This window comes from Ambystoma mexicanum, chromosome 3q (assembly GCF_040938575.1).
Source record: "Ambystoma mexicanum isolate Mex_15411 chromosome 3q, UKY_AmexF1_1, whole genome shotgun sequence".
NCBI classification, from domain to species: domain Eukaryota; kingdom Metazoa; phylum Chordata; class Amphibia; order Caudata; family Ambystomatidae; genus Ambystoma; species Ambystoma mexicanum.
Window position 1 is genome coordinate 1,168,589,503 of NC_090926.1, and position 20,410 is coordinate 1,168,609,912.

General features: G+C 47.8%; 1 protein-coding gene across 1 annotated transcript in view; it reads right to left on the reverse strand.

Moving 5' to 3' along the window:
• Nucleotides 1-20,410, reverse strand: part of COLGALT1 (collagen beta(1-O)galactosyltransferase 1) — a 143,021-nt gene that overhangs the window by 13,221 nt on the left and 109,390 nt on the right. Inside the window, exons 9-11 of the mRNA XM_069604006.1 lie at nt 9,273-9,405; nt 8,048-8,175; nt 7,669-7,875 (exon numbers count right to left, since the gene is read on the reverse strand). Coding sequence (XP_069460107.1) covers nt 7,669-7,875; nt 8,048-8,175; nt 9,273-9,405 — 468 coding nt within the window. The remainder of the gene's footprint in view (nt 1-7,668; nt 7,876-8,047; nt 8,176-9,272; nt 9,406-20,410) is intronic.

Below are 20,410 nucleotides of genomic sequence, written 5' to 3' on the forward strand. Positions count from 1 at the left end.
TTGGAGCTTGAGATTGTTGGAGATGCGTGCCAGTTGTTCCAGCACTTTCTGATTTCTGAATGCTGTCCTATTTGTTGCACTACTTTTTCTAGCGTGTCCAATCTCCTTTCCAATTCCACGATGTCCATCTTGACCTCCTGCAGGGATTGCTTCATATATTTTAGTGTCTGAAATGGTTCCTGGACGGAGAGCAAAAATTGGTTCTGGAATCTTTAAAGCAACTTAACTTGTCCATTTTGGTCATGGTATTGTCTCCCATGTTTTTCCGGTCCTGGGTGGGGATTTCTCGTGAGGTGTCCCCCCCGTCGCGTTGTTGTCGTGTCTTCCGCACACCATAGCTGTTTTAGGCTTTTGGCCCGTTTCCCTTGCGGCATGGGGGGTAATGGGGCTGAGGTTATGGTTTTCAGTCTGGATTTTGACATCAATGCTATTGCTGCAGCACTTGACTGCTCCTGGTGTCTGTTTAAAACGCCCAGTTATGAAGTATCCAATGTGCTGAGGGGTTATGCATGGGTCTCTCTTCACCTGTTCACTCTATGTGCGCCGGAGGCACGTGGTTGCCGGGCCTGCTCTTTTTCTCTTCGTAATGGCTAAGTTTGTTCTGTTATATTTGCAGGTATATTTACTCCTTTCTCTTCTGTGTCCTCTACGTTTGTGGTCTGTAGTGGCCTGTATGCCATTGTTGTTGATGTGCCTTGGCAGGGTGGGAGAGGTGGGGGGCTGTGTTGTGCTTCCTGCCCCAATTCTGCTATGTTCTTGTACTGTGTTTTTAAGATTGCCCTTTTGTTGGCCTCTCTTGCCTTTTGTTTTGCCCCATGGGTTAATGCCCCTGTGCTGCCTTGCTTATTACGGGTTTCTCCGTGGGGCTGGGCCCTTTCTTTCAGCTCGTGACATTATCCCAGTCGTGTTTCTGGGGTCCTACCTTTAGTGAGACCCTCATGCGATGGGGTACTGGCAAGTGCGCCCTCTGTACCTTCCGCTGTTGTTCCTGGCCCTGGTGCACTCCTGCTGATTACAGGCCTGCTACCTATGGGCATGTGCTGTGCTGTGGGTTGTGGATGTTCTCTTTGTTCATCTCCACCGTCTGGCCGTGATCTGCACACACGGTTTTGAATTTGCCGGTCTGGGTGCTGCTTGCCAGTCGCTCCCGTGACCTTATGCTCAATATTATTTTGTCCGGCAGTGTCTGGGACCGCTATTGGCGACTGTGCTGCATTGCGCTGCCTCAGTAGTCTTCCATTATTTTATCCGCCACGTGTGTTGTCCTCCGGGGTTGCGTTTATGCTCCGCTGTGTGCGGCGCGCTTCAGCGATCTCGCCTCACCATGCCGTTGCAATGGTGCAGTTGAGGCGGATTCTGTGTCACCTTATAGATTGTGAGGCCAGCCCCCGACTGGGAATCCTTCGTCGGGAGACCCGATGTCTCTGTGCTAGCTAGTGCCCCGGTGGGGATGGGGGCGGTTTGCTTGTATGTGTCTCCATAGCGTCTTTGCGGCCATGCTCATCTCCCCAAGCGTCCCCCTCTTGATCCGTCCTGAGTGAGCCTTAGATGGGGGCAAGGCGTTCGCTGGCCCGCTGTGCTTCCCTTCCTTCTTCCCGCTTCAGCGCTCCTCTTACCGCTCTGCTGGGCCTGCTTCTGCTCTCCGACTCTGTGTTGCTGCCCAGCTGGTGTTGGCGACCGGGTCCGGGCGGCGCTCGGTCACCGTTCCTTTCACGCATTTCAGTTCCCCCCCCAACTCCGGTGGACGTCACCGACACGGAGTGTGCGGATCCTGGCTGGGGCTTCCCCCCCCCCCCCCTCTTGCCTCGGTGGCTCCGCTTCTCTGCTGCCACTCTGATCTCCTATGCCTTCGCCTGGCAGTGGAGCGCCTCTAATCCGTAGTTGCGGCGGGACCCTTAGAGATCCTCCCTCTCCTTGAGGCGAGAAATCACACGGAATGCTAAGTGAAGTGCTCAATTGATGCAGCCCGGGGGGGAGAGACACCTAGACACGTCCTCTGCCAGCCGCTATCTCGGAATCAGCGTGAGCTTTTCTGTTAGTTCTGACAAAGGGTAGAAGGGGGGCGGGAGGGGCGGTGCACTAGCAACCGCAGGCCGGTTAGGTGAACAATTCAGTGCAGGGTTCACTTGCGAGATGTGTTGTTGACGCGATCTGGTCATTGGGAACAAAGGGCTGGATTCATTGTATCCATCAGTTGTGGCCACGCACCAACACTGCCAACAAAACTAACACTCTAAAGCACTCCGCTTCGCTCTGCGAGTGTTTAGATTTTATATGCAGGTAGGGAGGAGTGAAGGTGCTACAGTAATATCAATGAAGGAAAGACTCCCACGATCCAGTAAGGGGGTAACAGTAACAATAGCATATGTGCAAAAAAAGACATGCAGTAAAGCATATGCAGTTTAGGCAAATTTCTGCTGGGAATCCAATATCGCAATAAACCACAAAAGAAAACGATTCACCACACATCAGTGTCTGATGCAGAAAGGGTTCAGCATGCTCAATTATTTACTTTTCCAATAGCTAAAACGTGAACTGGACAGAAAATATGAAGTAGACTGATATTGCCATGAGATGGAAGAAACAAGGCAGGCGGGCCCACATAGGGGCCACCACGATCATTGTGACTGGTTCTTGGTGCATCTTGTTCACTATTCTGTTGAGAAGGGTAATCGGGGGTGGAGGCGTAGACAAATCTCCTGGATCATGTTATCCAGAGACCGTTCCCCCTTGGAGCGGTTCTGTGGGTACCTGGAGGCGTAATCTGGGCATTGGCCATTTTCCAAGTGGCGAATATATCGATCTCGGGGAAGCTGAATAAAATGTCCTTTTGTAGCCATCATTTGTGCTCTACGGGTAGGGCGAAGTCTCTGCTCAGTACGTCTGCTAGACGATTGCGTTCCCCTGGAACATGTGAGGAGGAACATGCGTTTGAGTGCCCCCGTCCAAATGTTTTGGGACACTTGACAGCCCTAGAGTGCGTGCACCCTTGTTTGTTTAAGTAGTACATGGTCGTAGTACTGTCAGCGAGGACTAGAATCGTTTTCCCCTGGAGGTGTGTCTGGAAGGCCGTCAGGGCCTTGAACACTGCTAGCAGTTACAAACGGTTGATGTGATTGGACGCTACTGCTGGACACCACATGCAGTGTGCGGTCTGTTGAAGGAGGTGAGCCTCCCACCCAGTCAGAGATGCATCTGTGGTGAGAGTGGCTTCTACTGCGGGGTGGTGAAGGTTTATCCCATGAAGGTGGTGTTCCCTTGACCACCACTGCAGAGATGGAACGAGGGCTGCCGCGACAACCACTAGATCGCCCAACTGGCCGCTGGCCTGACACCATTGGCTCGAGAGCCACTCTTGCATGGGGTGCATGCGTAGACGAGTGTGAGGAACTAGGAAGACGCCATCATCCCCATCAGTCACATGGCTTTGCATATCATCACCTGGTGACTGGCTACATAGTGAGGGATCTGGAACAGCATGTTTTAAACCCGCTCGTTGGAGGGAAAGACAAGCCTGTCTGTTGTCTGAATTAGAGCCCCCAGAAACTTTTTGACCTGGCTGGGGTTTAGACTAGATTTTTCTCATTGATGGAGAATCCTTGGTTGAAAAGGAGATCTACCATCTTCTGGGTATTTGTCTGGCATGTTTCGTATGAATCCCCTGTTATAAACCAGTCATCGAGGTAAGGATAGATTGGGAATCACTGCCTGCGCAGGTGAGCCGCTACTACCGCCAGTACCTTTGTGAATACCCTTGTACCTGAGGCAATGCCGAAGGGGAGAACCTTGAACTGATCGTGGGTGTCCTCCATCATGAACTGGAGGTACTTTCTGTGCACAGGCAACATTGAAATATGAAAGTATGCATCTTTTATGTCCAATGGGGCGATGTAATCCCCTGCTGCAGCAGGGGGATTACCTCCTGAAGTGTTGTCGTCGTGAACTTTTGAGGTTTGACATTCTTGGTTGCAGGTCTAAAATAGGGCGCATGGTGAGATCCTTTTTGGGTACAAGATAGCGGACTGAATAAATACCCTTGTTTACATGGAGAAGGGGGACGACTTCAATGGTGCCCTTTTCCAGCAGGACCTGAACTTCTTCCAGCAGGAAGCGCAGGTGTTCTGGTGACAGGCGTCCGCTTCTCGGTGGGGTGTAGCAAGGTGGTCAGAGAAACTCTATACAATACCCGTGGGCAACAGTCTTTTGTACCAACTGTTCTGAAGTGATCCCCTCCCAGACGTGGATGAATGAAAACAAGCGACCCCAGACTGGGGAAGCGTGGGAGGGGTGACTGAGGTGAAGGCCGGGGCGCCTCTAGGAGTAAAGTTTCTGCCTCTACCCTTGCCCCCATGAGAGCCTCTTTGCTGGTAATGGAAGTTACCAGAGGAGCCCTGAACAGAGGACCAAGGGGTATCCCCCTGAGCCGTGTTGGCCTTTGGGGCGAGTGGGAGAAGGATTGGCCATGAAAGGACTGGTGTGCGTTAGAGCCTCCATGCTGGTGAAAGGGTTTAGACATGATCTGGCTTTAGAGTCTCGTGTTCTTTCTTTGCCGTCTCTAGGGCGTCAACAACCGCCTTCCCAAAAAGGTTGGAATCCTCCAATGGCTTGTTAATTAGAGAGGCCACATTTTCGGTTTTGAACCCAGAGTTTTTTAACCAGGCATGCCTTTTAAGTAGGGTTCCCTGTGCAAGGGTGTGTCCAGTGGTTTCAGCCGAGTCCAGTGTGTTCTTTAGTATAATTTTGGGTTACTTGTATGCCTTCAGCCTCGACCGCCAGCTGGTGTGATCGGGTGGGCTCTGGAACATCCTGAAGACCATCCTGCACTATGCCCCACTGGACATCACTGTAACTCGCCAGAAGCGTGCTGTAATTTGCGATCATTGTGGAATAGGTTTCAGAGGCAGTGACCCGCTCACCCAAGGCGTAAAGCTTCTTGCAGTCTTTGTCCGGAGGGGATTCTGCTGAGGACAGTGGTACCCCTGCCCTCTTGAATGGTCGTAATGACCAAGGAGTCCGGTGTGGCATGACCCTTGATTTAGAGAGGGTTGGAGGGTGCTGGGTGAAATAATTTCTCCACCCAGGGGTTGACTGCCTGTGTAAGAGACGGGGATAGCAAAGAAAGGGCCATGCACCTTTTTATAGAATTTAGTAAAAGGATGGTTTGGCTAACCAGAGCCTTTTCTCTTGAGGATGTCCTCCACGAAGTAGGAGTCTGGAGCGGCTTCGTTCATTGCAATTTCAAAATGGTGGGCTGCTCATTCTAAAATGGAGTTGAACAGCATCTTGTTGTCAACAGGTGACTAATCTCTTTGCGGAGAAGTAGTAGTGGATCTAGATAGAGGACGTCCTGGTCAGCGGTAGGTGTCGGTGCATGCTAAAATCCCTGGTCCTCCGCCTGATCCCAGTCTGGGTCCTGATCGGCTGTGTCTTGATCAAAGAGGTCAAACCCTTCATAAGAATCCTCCTCGGTCAGGTCATCTGGGACAACCAAGATGTCTTCTTGATGTCCCTGTGCATAGGAGGTGGGTTTCTGCAACTTAGGAGGGATGGGACAGGAGTCCACTTCCCTAGGTCTCTTCAAGGGTAGATTATATTGGTCCGAAAAGTCAATGAATTTGTTCATTTTGTCCACACATTGCTCAAACCTTTCCCTAGTCTATAGAGAGGAAGGTGAATGGTCAGGAGGAGGGAAGGGCTGCCTAGAAGGGGGAAGAAATTCCTAATAAGGCCTTAAAGAGAGGCTGAGGGGCCTCAGAATAGTCCTCTCTGCGAGAGGGGGTGCCCTTGTACTCCTTGGCTGCCGAAATGTCCGAAAGCTTCTCGCGAAGCTTCAGCGACTGTATTGAGGGCTTAGACGCGCCTGAAGGCGCAGCTGCGGTCGGTGACTCCACCGGGTCTTTCAGTGCCTGCACGCCCTTGGATTGCGGGTCAACGACATTGTCTTTTTTTTAAATTATATGGTTCGGGGATGGGGGGACCCGTTCCAGAAGGAGAATTCTACCCATTCGCATGTCGCAAGGGTGGTTGCGTGGAGGGCTCTGAACCATGAAACTTTCAGCGGTCTTGCGGCCGTTGAGCGCTTCTTTCGACGACTCCGAAGAGGTATTAGGGGTTGTATCCTTGAGTACACATGGCCAGGGTGTGATTTCCCCATAACAGTGCCGGTGGCCTGTCTGTTGGGGGCGGGCACTTGGGAGCATGGAGGCTCTGTTTAGAGGTCGATGGCTTCCGATTCGGAGCCATGGCTGCCGACTCGTCCTAAGCACCAGCGGGGGAAAGGTTTTCGGCCTACATTGCATAGGCAGCCCACCGCTTAGTATGCCTGTCTTTCAACGTCTTCAGTCGAAAGCATTTGCAGGCCTTGCACAAGCACTCGTGGTCACGAGGAAGACGCCGATTGCATTGGCGATGGGTATCTTTCCAGGGAAATTTGCTGTTGCATGACGGACAGAATTTTAAAGAAGGAGTCCTCTCCATAGCAGAGGTTAGCGGCAGCCAGACCAAGAAGAGAAAGAGGGGTGAAGGATATACATTCTCAGAGAGAACAAAACCCAGAGCCCCATTCTCCCTACTGTAAGGGCCAGGCTGGAATGCCAAGGCCACGCGGTCAAGTCACTGAGCAGTTACAGATGTCGTCGGCAGCTGGAAACCCACGAAGCAGTCATCAAGAAGGTTGTCGAATTTGACTAGACGACTGTAGGAATGAATTTAGCAATATAAAGTCTTACAAGCTCTGCATAAGTGACCAACTAGGTTGGCGGAAAAAAACAATCTGAGGAACCTCGACGAGGGGGGATTTTGGGTACACTACACATCACGTTAGGCATAGTGTTACAGTCACGCCCATGTCGGCGTCCTTTCCGATCCTCGAAAAAAAGATAATACTCTGCTATTACCACTAGATGTCAGACTATATGCACATCAAGTGATTTTAAGCAGATCCAAAAGCATCAGAAACAAGGTTACACAGATCTGTAAACCTGAAGGCAGCTTCACGTCCGAGAAAGAAAGAAACTGTTTAACACAAGACCCAAATAGACTTCATGATGGCTTCACTGCCCACTCCCAATCAGTATGTATGTCAGGCACCATATAAGGTTCAGGTGCTCTATTGTTCAAGTGCCACACCCATCCACTCATCCTGGCGCATGACAGTCCTTCTAATCTCCCCAGTATGCTCCCATCCCTCTCTCTTAGTCCGATACCACCTGCTTCTTTTACTCTCATCCCCAGCTCTTAATCTCAACCCAATAGCCCTCTGCTCCCCTGCACAACATACCTCCTTAGCATACCCCTGCCTTTACAAACCACCCACACGCTTTATTGCCTCCTTCCACCGCAGGTCTCCCAGACCCCTTCATTACTCCTGCCCCATGCACTCCTCTCCCTCGGCATCATCTGCATCTTCTATTGTCAAGACCTTGAATCGTTCATTCAACCATCATCTCCCAAATCTTACTTTACCCCATTCTGCTGTACCTTTAGGGAACCACTGGTCCAAACCCTCACACCGTCCCACCTAGCCCAACACACCGCTGAAGTGGCATCAGTACATTATTTGCTTTTTCTCCACTCCCCAATGTTCGGCATCCCACTACCTATCAAACACACATTTGTCCATTCACCTTCCCAGTCTACCCCCGCCCTCCACTTCCCAGATTTTCTTACACTGGGTGTTTGTTAAACATTATTGGAAGGAATTCATCGACTGGTAGCATCTTGGTGAGTGGCTTTGCTGCCAGGAGCTTCTGTGCGCCCTGCAGGGAGATTGTGTACGCCAACGTCCAGTAGGAGTAATCCGCCTCCACCAAATTCCGGACATTTGGTACAGACTTCTCCGAGTGCTCCACCTGCATTCTCTTCCTGCCGATGTAACTAAAGGGGCAGATTGAGAGCAGAAAGAATGATCAACTACGGCAAGAACAACAAAGATCATTACGGGAGTGGGTTTGAAAGTCAATTGTCCAAAAAGCTGCCACTCCCACAACATTCCCCAATCCACCTTCCACCCCCACACACACTCTAGAGACATGACAGCTGTACTCACATCAGGTCCCAGTCCAGCTGTTCCTCTGCTACTTCGTACATGAGATTCATCAAGCGTCTCTTAAAGAAGATCTCAAATCGCAGGTCATCCTCGAAGACTACTGACCTCTCCAGACCCCTGTCCACAACCTAATGTAATGCAGATTAAGTCATTAAGGCAGGCGAAGCAAGTCTGGAAATAGAATGTACAATGTGCCAAGGCGAGTCACACACATCTGTACCAAATTTGTATTAAACTCTAGGTTCTCTGAAACGGTCACACCCATCCGCAAATAACCGTTCAATTCTATTGCAAGCCACCCACAAGCCTTCTCCAAAACCACAGGCATCCCTCCCCCCTACAGCAGGAGGTATGAGGTGCTGCAGTCTCAAAGTGTCATTCATGTCCATTCTACACCTCCAATTTCTCCACTTTAGGTTGGCGGTCAATTTGAACAGACAGATCCTTATTTGTGCGATATGAATAAGAGTGTAGGAGGATACTGTCCTAACAGGACAAACATAACACCCTGGAACAGAAGCAGAACATGGTGGTAAAGGCCTGCCGCAGGGACCGGACCAAATAACACACTGAAAGAACAGTTAGGACATTTGCACAAGGAACATGGCATACAGATCTTAGTTTATGCATGAATGCAGGCCATCCAGGTAATACAACTCTGTAAATGGGTACACACAGTGCAATGCTACAATACAAGTACACAAGGGTGGAGGGGGTAGAGTGGCCATTGTTCTAACCTGGCTCCCAGCCTGTGTCCCTTTGTACAGTATCACAGATACAATGGTAACGGGCTAGGAGTGTGGGGCAGGTGGGACATTTTGGGGGTGGGGGGTAGAAAACAAGTTGCATGGGGGTACAGAGACGCTCAGTGGGTTTCAAATGGAGGTGCAGATATTAGGAAGAGTATGTTTGCAGTGGTACATCAACGGGGTTGTGGAAAGGGTGAGGGGGCAAGGGTCCCTGGTTTCTACCATGCAGTGCTTACAGTAGGCAAAGAAAACCGGACAGACCTTCTGCCCTACTACAACGCAATGACCCAATCCACATAGCCCAGTAGAAACAAGGACCCAATGTCCTAGAAACATCGCAATATCCTGGGACACCAACCAGTTTAAATACCCATATGCAGGAAATGTGATCTCTCGTGTTAGGGACAGCTCGGAAGTAGGTACCCTGTGGCAGAGACACGTGAATGTGAAACCCCTTTGTCCTCTGCCAGTCTCACCTCTTTCCATATGTTGTAGTGGCTGAGAAAGCAGCCAAGTTCACCCTTTGTGAGCGGGCGTCCATGGTAGGGGTCGTGGTATCCTGGCAGCATCTTGATTCCCATGGCATCCACTTGGCTGGTGTTCATTGCCCTAAAAGACAAGTCAGGATAGGTCACCATCCTTCCAGGTGCATGCCTCAGAGCAAAACATCAGTGCCGTTACAATCCTGACTGATGCATCATTCCAAGAGATTTGTGGCCAGGCTCAACACATCTATTTATGTAACGTAAACCAATGCTCGAGCCCTGATGGCTTCCCTCCCCAAACCTGCCTCGAGAGAAAGCAGATTACAGAACCATGCCATCAGAACATCTGCTTTGGAAAACGCCCACATACAGCGAGTTTACAGGAAAGCAGTGAAAAATGGGTGTGAAAGAAAGACGAGCCCCGCACCGACGGATGAGTGAATGAGACTTTAGCGTGTTAAGCGAATAGACAAAGAATGCAAACTGAATAATGCAGAGGTAATTGGATAGGAGAGGAGACAAGGAAGAGTCAAGAGTGGGGAGGGAAAATGAGGTGTTGGGGTGGCGAGATCAAATGAAAACAGAGAGTGAAACTGGAGAAGGGAAGTGTAAGTGGGCACAGCTGCCGTGGGGAGGTGATATGAATAAGTCAAGCCATGCAACATCCTGCATTAGTCCAAGATCACATAATGAACCAATTACTAAGGATTCTGGTTTACCAGACTGCTCAGCCAACATGTTCCCCAGCAAGTGGGTGGCAGATTTCGACCATGTAGCTGAGCAGTAGCGGCTGCCCCTTCGCACACCGTGGGCAAATCAATAACTACATCAGATGGACGGGTTTTCACGCGTGCCGCTGCGGGGCTTGGATCATGACCAAACAATTTCAGCTCTGCCGCACATCTGCTAACCTATACCAGAGTTCTTTAAACTTTGTACAAGGGCTGTCACAGGAAGGGGATCAAGGCACAACTAGGACACATCAAAATAGGTTTCACTTCTCAGAAGCATGCATTGCGATGGAGCGAAGAGTATATGCGGCCAGAGGATGCCCTGGGAAAGCGGGGAGAATATGGGAAAAGTGGGAGAACGCACAATAAAACTATTGTATGACACAGGCCGGTGGCCAGTATGTAATGGCAAAGCAAGAGTGTACAAGTATTTGTTAACATATCCTTAAGTTGTTGTAAGAGGGACCATATTTTCTCATATGATGTTATTGATGGTTGGACCCCCTCAGGGTCACTGTTCTTTTTGTGTATTATGTAATAAAATCAATAAAATTGTTTGATAAAAAAAAAAAAAGAAAAAAAAAAATAGGTTTCACTTCTCTTTCCACATCAAAATAGGTGCTAGCGTGGGACTCACTAAGAGAACCCAACATAGGCGTTAAACAGGAAAATCATGACACTGTTGGGCGGTTCCACGAAAACACCAAATTGAGTGGAGGGGTGGTGAATGGCAGGGGGGGCAGCAGTAAAGTGCCTGGGATTGGTTGGATTCCGCTTGTTGGAGGAGCGTGCTGGCCCTCCTGGGCATGAAGAATCCATGGGGCATAAAGACAAATACAGGGACCACCAACCTGGCACCTTCAGAGTGTCCGGCGAAGGTCATGAATTAGAGATACTTTGGATTGTATTCTAACCCTGTGTTTTTTTCTTTCCCGTTTCCCTGCTGCCCTCTGCTTGACCTCCCATAATCAGTGCTCTAGGTTTGGACCAAGAACTAAATCAAGTGGTAGTAGATTCCTTCCTGTACTGGCTCCAAGACTTCCTATTTCTCTATGGTCTTGTCTTTCTCTCCCATTCCTTTGGCAGACCTCCCCAGTTCTGGGCCCTAGGACCAAGTAAAGACCTGCACTCGAAAACAAGACTTCCTGTCTGTGGGTCACCTCAAACCTCCACCTCAGTATTCCACTTCCCATTCCCCCCGCAATCCCCCATGGCATTTCCCTCTGGGATTTCTTGGTCTCCTCCACTGCCCTCTGTACATCTCCCAATATATTTTCATCCTTCTGCATGGTCTCTTATCATCCTGCCCATCTCCTTTCGCAGTCTTCTTGATAATCCCCTCATTAGTACCTGGCACTGCAGAGCAATGCCAGAGGTTAAGATTTAATTTAAACCTTCTAGCCATCACCTCTTTTGTTTTGCTCTGACGTTTCTCTCCTTCCGATAGCTTTCCACTTTTCAGTCCTTCTCTTAGCGAAACTTTCCCTCCTGGAATTCTGCCCTTTCCCTGCCCCTTCCTCCCAACTCTTCTCCACTGCTCCATACTCCCCACCAGTCTCCAAACTCCTACACTACTCTTCTATCTCCTCTACCCTTTATCGAGAGGCCCTTTACACGTGTGGAACTTAAGGGTAACTGTGTGCACTGGGGTGCTATCGTGGAGAGGGGTGCAGAATTAGCTGCTCACCTCAGCGCCCACCTCCTCACCAAGTGCAAAAAGGGACCATGCAATTTTGGGGTCACGTGGATCAGGATTGGCAAGCAAATGCCCAGCCACATTGTTCACCTGTCTTGAGGATTAGTGAAATGAGGTTGCAGTCTAGATTTGCCAATCTCTCATTTTTCCCTCCATAGTTTTGAATGGGATTAATTTCTTTTCGCTTGTTTTGAACCCCGTCCTGACTGTTTGGAGGCAAGTAAAGCCTTCTGCTTTAATTCCCTTGTTGGTGTTGCTCATTTTGATGGGGAAACCGACTATTCCCCCAAAATGGACAGTACTGAAAGGCTATAGGCCTCAATAAATGTCTGGTGGTAATCCAGCTTGATATCACCAAACAGCAACACAGTTACCGGCACCTGGTCTGCTGGAATTACAAGCAGGTTACAGGTGCCAGTAAGGGCATGTTAATCCCCACCTCCATGGGCGGATTGCTGGTATTATGCCACCAATACCAGCTGGTTTTTGCCGGTGCGGTGCCAGAATTACCTCCTGCTCTTGGCTGGAGGTAAATTGGGCCACCCCACCGGTATATTTGTAATATGCCGGCCAGGATATGTGCCAGTAAACAAAATTACTGGTGCGTTAATTCCGGACCGCCATACTTGTAATAAGGCCCCATGTCGCCTTCTTTATTTTTTTGCATTTGCCTTATACAAAACCTTTACAAAAATGTTTTTTTAGGTTAGATTAAAACAAGTATCAAACATCAACATACATTTCCCAAAAACACTCATTAAAATATTCCTCTTGAAGCAAAGACATTGAACACAGTTTTGCATAATACAATGTGCAAAACATTGCATATCCAAAACGTTGAGAACATATAGTTGTGATCACAACACAAGAATTAGTATCCCACAATACAGGGTTGGTCTTCGTTAGATATAAATTACATTTGGCATCAGTTCCTTATTAATAACAGTCAGAAAACAGGTGAGGGCAATAATTAACGAGTTGTCCCCCCCCCACATACACTGTAATTGGAATTATTATTTGTACCACGCATCAATGACCCGAAGGCTTACGGGCGCCGACAAACACAACAAAGAAGGGAATCCAAAGAAAATTTCTTCAGTAATTTTTGTCACCAACATTCTCTGCACCAAACATTTTTATCCCATCTGGTTCAAAGTGGGCCCATGTGGTGATCAGATGTTTAAGAGTATCAATTGGATTTCTATCAGAACAAAATCGACACATGGTGAGCGAGCTCTTCATCCCCAGTGTATCCCAATGTTTTACCCGCTCTCGTACGAAAGTGATTAAATTTGAACCTCATGTATAATTCGCATGCTTTATCGCACGTAAAGCACTGCAAATATGCGCACTGTAGTGACCTTTTCCGTGTAAAGTGGGCATATTCCGGATGCAAGCTATATTTGCCTAGTGCATTGATTGTACAAGACCAGTCATAAGTGCAGATTTTTTTTTCACAGACTCTGGAATTCTTGTATTGTTACAATTGCACACATAGTCTTAAAGTGAAGTGCAGTTAGGATACTTTCCATCTCTTTTATATAATGGCTTTTTTTGGAACAAGCGGGGGCAGCTGTGATATTTTTACTGTTTTTCTTTTATTTTCCTAGCACACTTTGTACTGTGGGTTTCATGGGCCAAGGTATGTTGTGTATTTGAGCCAGAACAGAGGGCTGGCGATGTCTCATCACAATCCACATCTCTGCCTGAAAGTCTGTTGCTGGGCCATGATTTGATAGCCACTGGTTGTTTGAATGGAGCAGCTCCTTTCCATTAGTGGGCTTGCTCCCTGCATGAATCTTAGATAAATGGAGGACTCCCGTGACGGTTCGGCAGATCATCTTTGGAGCCAAGACCTCTACGAAGAAGAGCAGCCTGTTGTTGACCCGATGACCACAGCTGTAGCTGACCAGCATCGACTACAGTGGTGTCCCGGTAAAGCCCTGCTCCTCTGCCTGACTACAAGAAGGCCCTTGGAACGGTGGGGGGATACCTGTCTCGACCCCTGCTCGAGGATCGATTCCTTCGGAAGCGTACCTGGAACAAACGGTGAACTGACCAGCTCTCTTGGGCTACCTCGTTGCAGCCGTTGCCATTGTCTCGGGCGGATAGCTCAGGGGCAACGTGCTTGCCTTGGAAGCAAGACAGACAACACAGAGCAACACAGGTTTGATCCCCGGGTCTGCGCTTAGAAACCTCTGGGTATTAAGCGTGTTATAAATAACCTATCATATCTTATAATTCTGACATCAAACATCGAGGGAAGCTGTGCTGAGCCTGCTCCCGATTTCGCTGCTGTGTTATCGCCTGATCATGGCCATGACCATATGCCCAATTATATGGTGCAGCATTTGTGATCATGCGAGACACCCAGTTACTGCAAACGCTACAAAATACTGGTCAATAGAGTAATGGACAAAGCTCCTATTCCTCCAAGATGCTGGAGTACCGACTGGGCTTTGGTGACAGTGGACAAAACACTCTGGAAAACAGGAGCTCATAGTGATGATCTCATCCTTTCCAAAGGCTTGCGATCCAAATCCCGTTTCACCACTAAAACATCCTAGACCATTTAAGAAATCAGATTCCAGTGGAACTTGCAGGAATGCTGATTCAGTGTCAAACACACATGAGCTACAGAAGCAGTATTAGGAAGTAAAACTCTTTTCAAAACATTTCAAAATTAAATGCCATTTTGGCATTATTTATACAAAAACTGCAAAAATAATGTATTAGCCTATGCTGCAGTGGCTCAACGGGAAGCAGTTCTACTACCCAAGAATGCAGGAGTAATATTTATTAAAACAAGTACAGTGACATTACGGCTCATGTATAAAAGATCCACCCCAGGTTCCTGCACATGGCGAAGGAAGCGCCCTCGTTTGGCCAATTAAAATAATAAAAGTAGGAAAACCTGAGTAAACGGCAGTGAACAACTGTCAGAATCTCCTAACATTTTTGCTTTTCCCTACCGGTTGATCAGACTTCAGCAGATTATCAGTAAAGTAGAATTTTCATGTGTGTAATTCTCCCCACTTAGTGAGGCCCCCAGCACTATTTGATGACTATTGGATTTTTGTCTGTCCCTCCTGAGTGAGTGGGAACTCATTTATATGCGACTTGGAGAACCCTTTTTGGTTTCTCTTGACAGCGTCCCCTTTGCTCTAACTTTCATGGCATCTGCATGTTCCCATTGTAGAAGACCGCCCCTTCTATGCAGTGTTGCTGCAAGCTCCTTGAGCTTCCCCCTAGGTTTTTCCTTGATTTTCCTGTGCCAACTTAATGTTATCAGGATAGGGGTATAGGTTGTACCTTATGTGGAGTGCTGATGGGACACAGTGTATCCTTTTCTCACCTCTCCTGTAACTTTCACTTACAGTGACAAGTCTAACCCCCCTTGGCCCTCTTCCTGCGCCTACCTGCAAGGCAAAAAACCTTGGGGTCATCTTCGACTCCACACTCTCTTTCTCTCCTCACATATCTGACATCTCTAAGAAGTCACACTACCAGCTACACCTCCTCAGGGGTATCCTTCCTTTCCTCTCCTTCCCCCAGAAGCTCACTGTCTCCAGAGCCCTGGTTCTCTCGAAGCTGGACTACTGTAACAGCCTCTATCTAAATCTTCCTGCCTCTACTCTCCGCCCTTTGCAACTCATCCAGAACAGGACTGCGAGACTTGTCCTTGGGCTCAAGCCCAGGGACCGTATCTCTCCAGGACTGAAATCACTACACTGGCTCCCAGTGACTGCGAGGATTAAGTTCAAAACCCTCTGCATTGTCCACAAGGCCTTCTGGGGCCTTGGGCCAAAATACCTTCAACTCTCTCTTCCGAAATATCTTCCTTCTCGAGCTCTTCGCTCATCCACCTCCAACTACCTCAGGGTCAGCCGCTTCTCCAAGCAACAAGCTGGGGGTAGATCACTCTGCAGCAGGGGCCTCCCTCTGGAACAGCCTTCCTGCCTACCTGAAACTTGAGGAGAACCATCTCCGGATCCGGAAGCACCTCAAAACCTTCCTCTTTGCCTCCGCTTTCTCTCCCTCTCTCCCCTGCTAAATTCACTGAACCTGCACTGAATCTGCTACTGGGCCACTCACCGATCTTGGTCCTTGGCCCAGCCAATCTTCCCTGCACTGCCTACCTGCACTACGGCTTGTCTCTGTATCCTTCAGCCCCTTCTCCCGGCACTTACCTTGCACCTGCCACCAGTTGGCCCTATTATTTATCTTGTATTCTACTAACCATGTACAGCACTTCCCCCCCCCCCCCTCTCCCCTTCCCCTTGTACTTGCACTTTTCCCAATCCCCTTACCCTTGCACTATCTGAATGACACCTGGCCTAGTAGGATCGTTGTCCGTCTCCCCTTGTTACCCCCCCCCCTGCCTCGTCGCGCCTTGAAACACTTGTGTATAGGCGCGTTACAAATGCCATATCATAACAGAGTGGCTGGTAGCAATGGATGATTTTCGACCGATTTTGTGACATCGCAGGCTGTATTCGTAGCTGTGGTAAGGGACACATGGGACACCCTTGTTCCCAAATGGTGCCAGTCTTCTTTTTTCATCAACTGCCAACAACTTGTCCTTTCTTGAGCCTTCTTCTCCCGACCTAGGTGGGGGCAGTTCCACTCATTCCTTGGCCTTCACCGACCTCCCATTGGGAAGCCCGCCCGGAGCCTCCAGTGTCTTGGAGGACAGGAAACTGGGAGGTCAACGATATTTTCAGGTCTTGGTCCTCCAGTGTCTCTGCTTGGATCCAGTTCTGACTGGCAGCCTTACTGCACCCATGGGACAGCCACTACCCAAAGTTTGAATGTAGCATGCATGCCGACTGGCTGGCTGGTTTCCTGCATAAAAGGAAAGGGTCTTGATGCTGAAGCCTGAGTCGACCACTGGAAGATCCATTCCGAAGAAGAGACGCCTGCAGCCACCTTCAGCAACCGCTTAAGTCGACAGTGACCGCTGCTGCTCCAGCTCTTCCTTCTGTGGGACAGGGAAGATCTAGACCGGACGACTTCCTCCCTTGGACTGGTGGACCCAACCAGTCTGGCGATCATCTACAGTTTGAGCCATCTTGCGACGAGCTGCAAACTTCCAGGTTTGCAATATCCAAATACCCGGGGACCTCTGGCATAGCTGGGATGCATCGTTGCAGTAAGCGCAGTTCCGGCTGAAAACCTGTTGATGACCAGGCCTTAGGACATCAGCCCTTTAGGCTGAAATCCTTCAGGTGACCTACCTAGACCCCCAGAATCCTTTGAATCCAGCTTCATTACTTACTTGCTACAAAAAGCGTCATCTGTGAATTTGACAACTTTGCCAGCGCCCGCCTTCCTTTGTTCAGCCACCCACGGGTCACTGGTCCTCCAGTGCCTCCATCTGACATTTGAGACTCTCATTCCCCAGTCAAAGTTGGACTTTTAAAGGTTTAGGCCTACACAAAGTTATCCAACTTGCCAGTATTGCTATATAGTAAATGTTGGTTGATAAATGATTTCCTAACCCACAGCAACTCTTGATACTTAACAGTTTATCATCTAAAGGTCTACTATTGAAGTGAGTATTGCCACAGCAAATGTCCTACTGAAAATGTGTGTGAAACATTCCTTACTTACCTGAATTGCACATTGCCCTAATGTATAGAATAAATAATCCTTTTTTTATACAACTACAGTGTGTGTTTCCTTGATTCTATGTGTACTCAAAAGATCTTTGTACTAACTACAGCCCTCAGCAAGTAGCCTGTTTCGCCTGGCTACACTCGTCTTGCTCTGAAGATCGTACATTTGGATCAGCAGTAACCTGCCGTCTGAGAAGCCCAAGGAAGAAAGGACATTCAACCTAACCAACCTTACTGGTGATTAATGAACATATACACTATACTATAGCGTCTTCACTAATATTAGAAAATAGAATCCACACTAAATTACTATAGGTTATATCCCTTTTATGCAGGCCACGCCCACTTTTGAGGAGGAGCCTACATATTGCGAGGCCGCGCGCCATCAGCAAGTAGCCTCGTAAGTAGCCTGTTTCGCCCGTTTGGCTTGTGAGGTTTGCAAGGTTTCCTCTCTTTTTTTTTCTCCCCAGGCAGGCGCTTTGTCTCCCCCAACATCTGAGATGAAACGTCACGATGAGTAAACCTTTGAAAATTGCTTTCCATGAGGGTAATGTTTCATGCAAGTAGCAATCTTTAAATGTGGACTGCTTTTCCTTGTTATTGAAGTTGTGTGTTAACACGAACGAACGGAGGTAGGGTGCATCCTGTGCCGGCAATGTAGATCGTATTTTTTGTTGTTGTTGTTGAATCTGGATGTTAACACGTACGAATGGGGGAGAGCAATACTTGTGCCGGTAATGCGGATTGTACTTCTGTTGTTGAAACCGGGTGATCTGAGGGAGGGCAATACTTGTACTAGAAATGCAGACTATACCTCTTTGTTGTTGAAGCAGTGTGCTAACACGATTGTACTGAGGGAGTGTGCTACTCGCCGATAATGCAGATTACTTTTCTATGCTAGTGATGTCATGTGTTAACACGACTGAAACGAGGGCGAGCGATACACTTGCTCGTAATGTTGATTGTGGGCTGTAGTTAGATGCGCAGTGCTGCTGCAGGCGAGTACATATGGGTGGAAGATTATTTGTGATGCAATGAGTTTGTTTAGCTATATAACCTATATTTAAAGAATGGCCACAAACCCAAACAAACCGATGCGCAATTTGAACACACTAAGAACAATTATGACTAGGCGAGCCAGCATGGCTTTAGCGGGGGAGACTATAAGTGCGCTCTCGTCCGACAAAGATGATGAAAATGTGGACTGTGCTCAAACGCTTCCCACTGAAACAGCTGAGCTGGCAAATGGAAATTGTGGGGAAATAATAAACAATTCCCAATGTCTATATACTGAAGGCTCCAAACAAATGGAACAGATGATAATAGCACAATGAACTCGAGTTTACTGTTTCCCAACACTCCTTATTTTTGGGACAGGTGAGATAACCTTACTTGGCCTTTCTCAGCATCTTGATTCTATTGAGGAAGAAGGATCACTCCAGGGTAGTAAAAGTAATATATACAAGCATGATAAGGAAGTGCCACATGAAAATATAAATAGCCTGATGCTTATAGAGTTAAAAAACCAATCGAGGATGTTAAATGAAATAGTTATGGCTATTACTGCTTTACAAGATCTTTGTCGAACGCTTATAGCTGAATGGTATGAAGGCTCAAGTAAGAACGTTAATCGAGAGGAAAGGTACCAAGAGTCTTCGTCTTCCAATGCGGAGTATGAGCCACAAGTGGCCAATAAGACGGACGCTATTAGCGCGACACCAGACAGATCTGTGTTACTTAATGAAAAGGAGTCGGTTATCATGGTTGATTCAATAGCCAACTCGGGAGTGAGTAGAGAAGGAATGCAGCCATTACCAGCTGCCCTGTCAAAGAGGCATCTAAACCCCTTAAAAGGAAAGAAAAAAGGTAACCGCAAAAACAAACGCAGTAAAGAGCGGGAGTCTAAACATGTCTTCTCGCAAGTTCATGCGAGATGTGGATCTGCGAGAAGACATGGAGGATTACCCGATAGTCAAGGAATCCACCCAAGAAGAAACAAGAAAGGTGTCTGACACTACAGTGCAACAAAAAAAAAAGGGAAAACTGTAAAGCCACCTCGCAGTGTTCCCATGAAAGAATATACAGAAGTGTCTGACAGAATAGACACAAACTTAAGAATATTGGAAAGAGGTGTGGCGGGCATCTTTAAAAATCCAGAGATGATTTCACGAGGTAACTCTCCAGCATCTGCGGGTCTCGCTTATATTAATGCTCTTAATAGTGCTAATGATCAATCGTTAATTTGTGTTGATGAGATGCAGCAAAAAGCAGAAACTAGCAACAGAGGGAAATAAGGTGAAGACTCCCCATTTGGGTAAGTGTGTGAAGGAAAAGTCTACAGGTGTTGTTAAATGTACAGATGCGAATGAAATACAGCCGCTAAAAGACTAGATCAATAAGGGTACGTCAGAACAAGTTCTGAGTAAAATAATTGATAAAATATTAACTAACAAAATGGCTTTGATGTCACAAAAGTCAGAGGTAAAGTTAAATTCTGCGGTAACACACTCGGGATCTAACTGTAATTCGCAACAAGTATATAGTACAACATGTAATAATGGAGATGGAGAGCAAGAACGAAGCATGGACGATACAGCTGCAGACCATAACTACTCTGTTTTTTCTAACAATGATATAGGCCATCTTAGACCACCAGCTTATCCCAATGAGCCAAGCCTCACAATGTATTACGTTTTTGAAGAGGGAGGACCCAGAGCCCTGAACAGACCATATATCTTAAATCTATTTGGCGGCATTCCAGAATTAAGCTTGATAACTACTTTAGACATACAATTAGTTGACTTCGTATACAATTATCGGTATGACTATGTCCACCTTGTTATCAACTTACCTTTGGTTAGAAACCTGATCTTAAAAGAAGCAGGATCTCTGCAAAAAAAAGGATTCGACATTGTTCCATTCCCCAATAATGATATTAAAAAAGTGGAAAGTAAGAGAACAAAAAGCAGAGATGGAAATTACGGCAAAAATAGTGATATACGGTCTATTGCTTGTGATGGGTTCTCTGTGGTGCCCGAGGCAAAGGCTTGCTTAAAAGATATGGAGGAATGGAGGCTGCTGGCC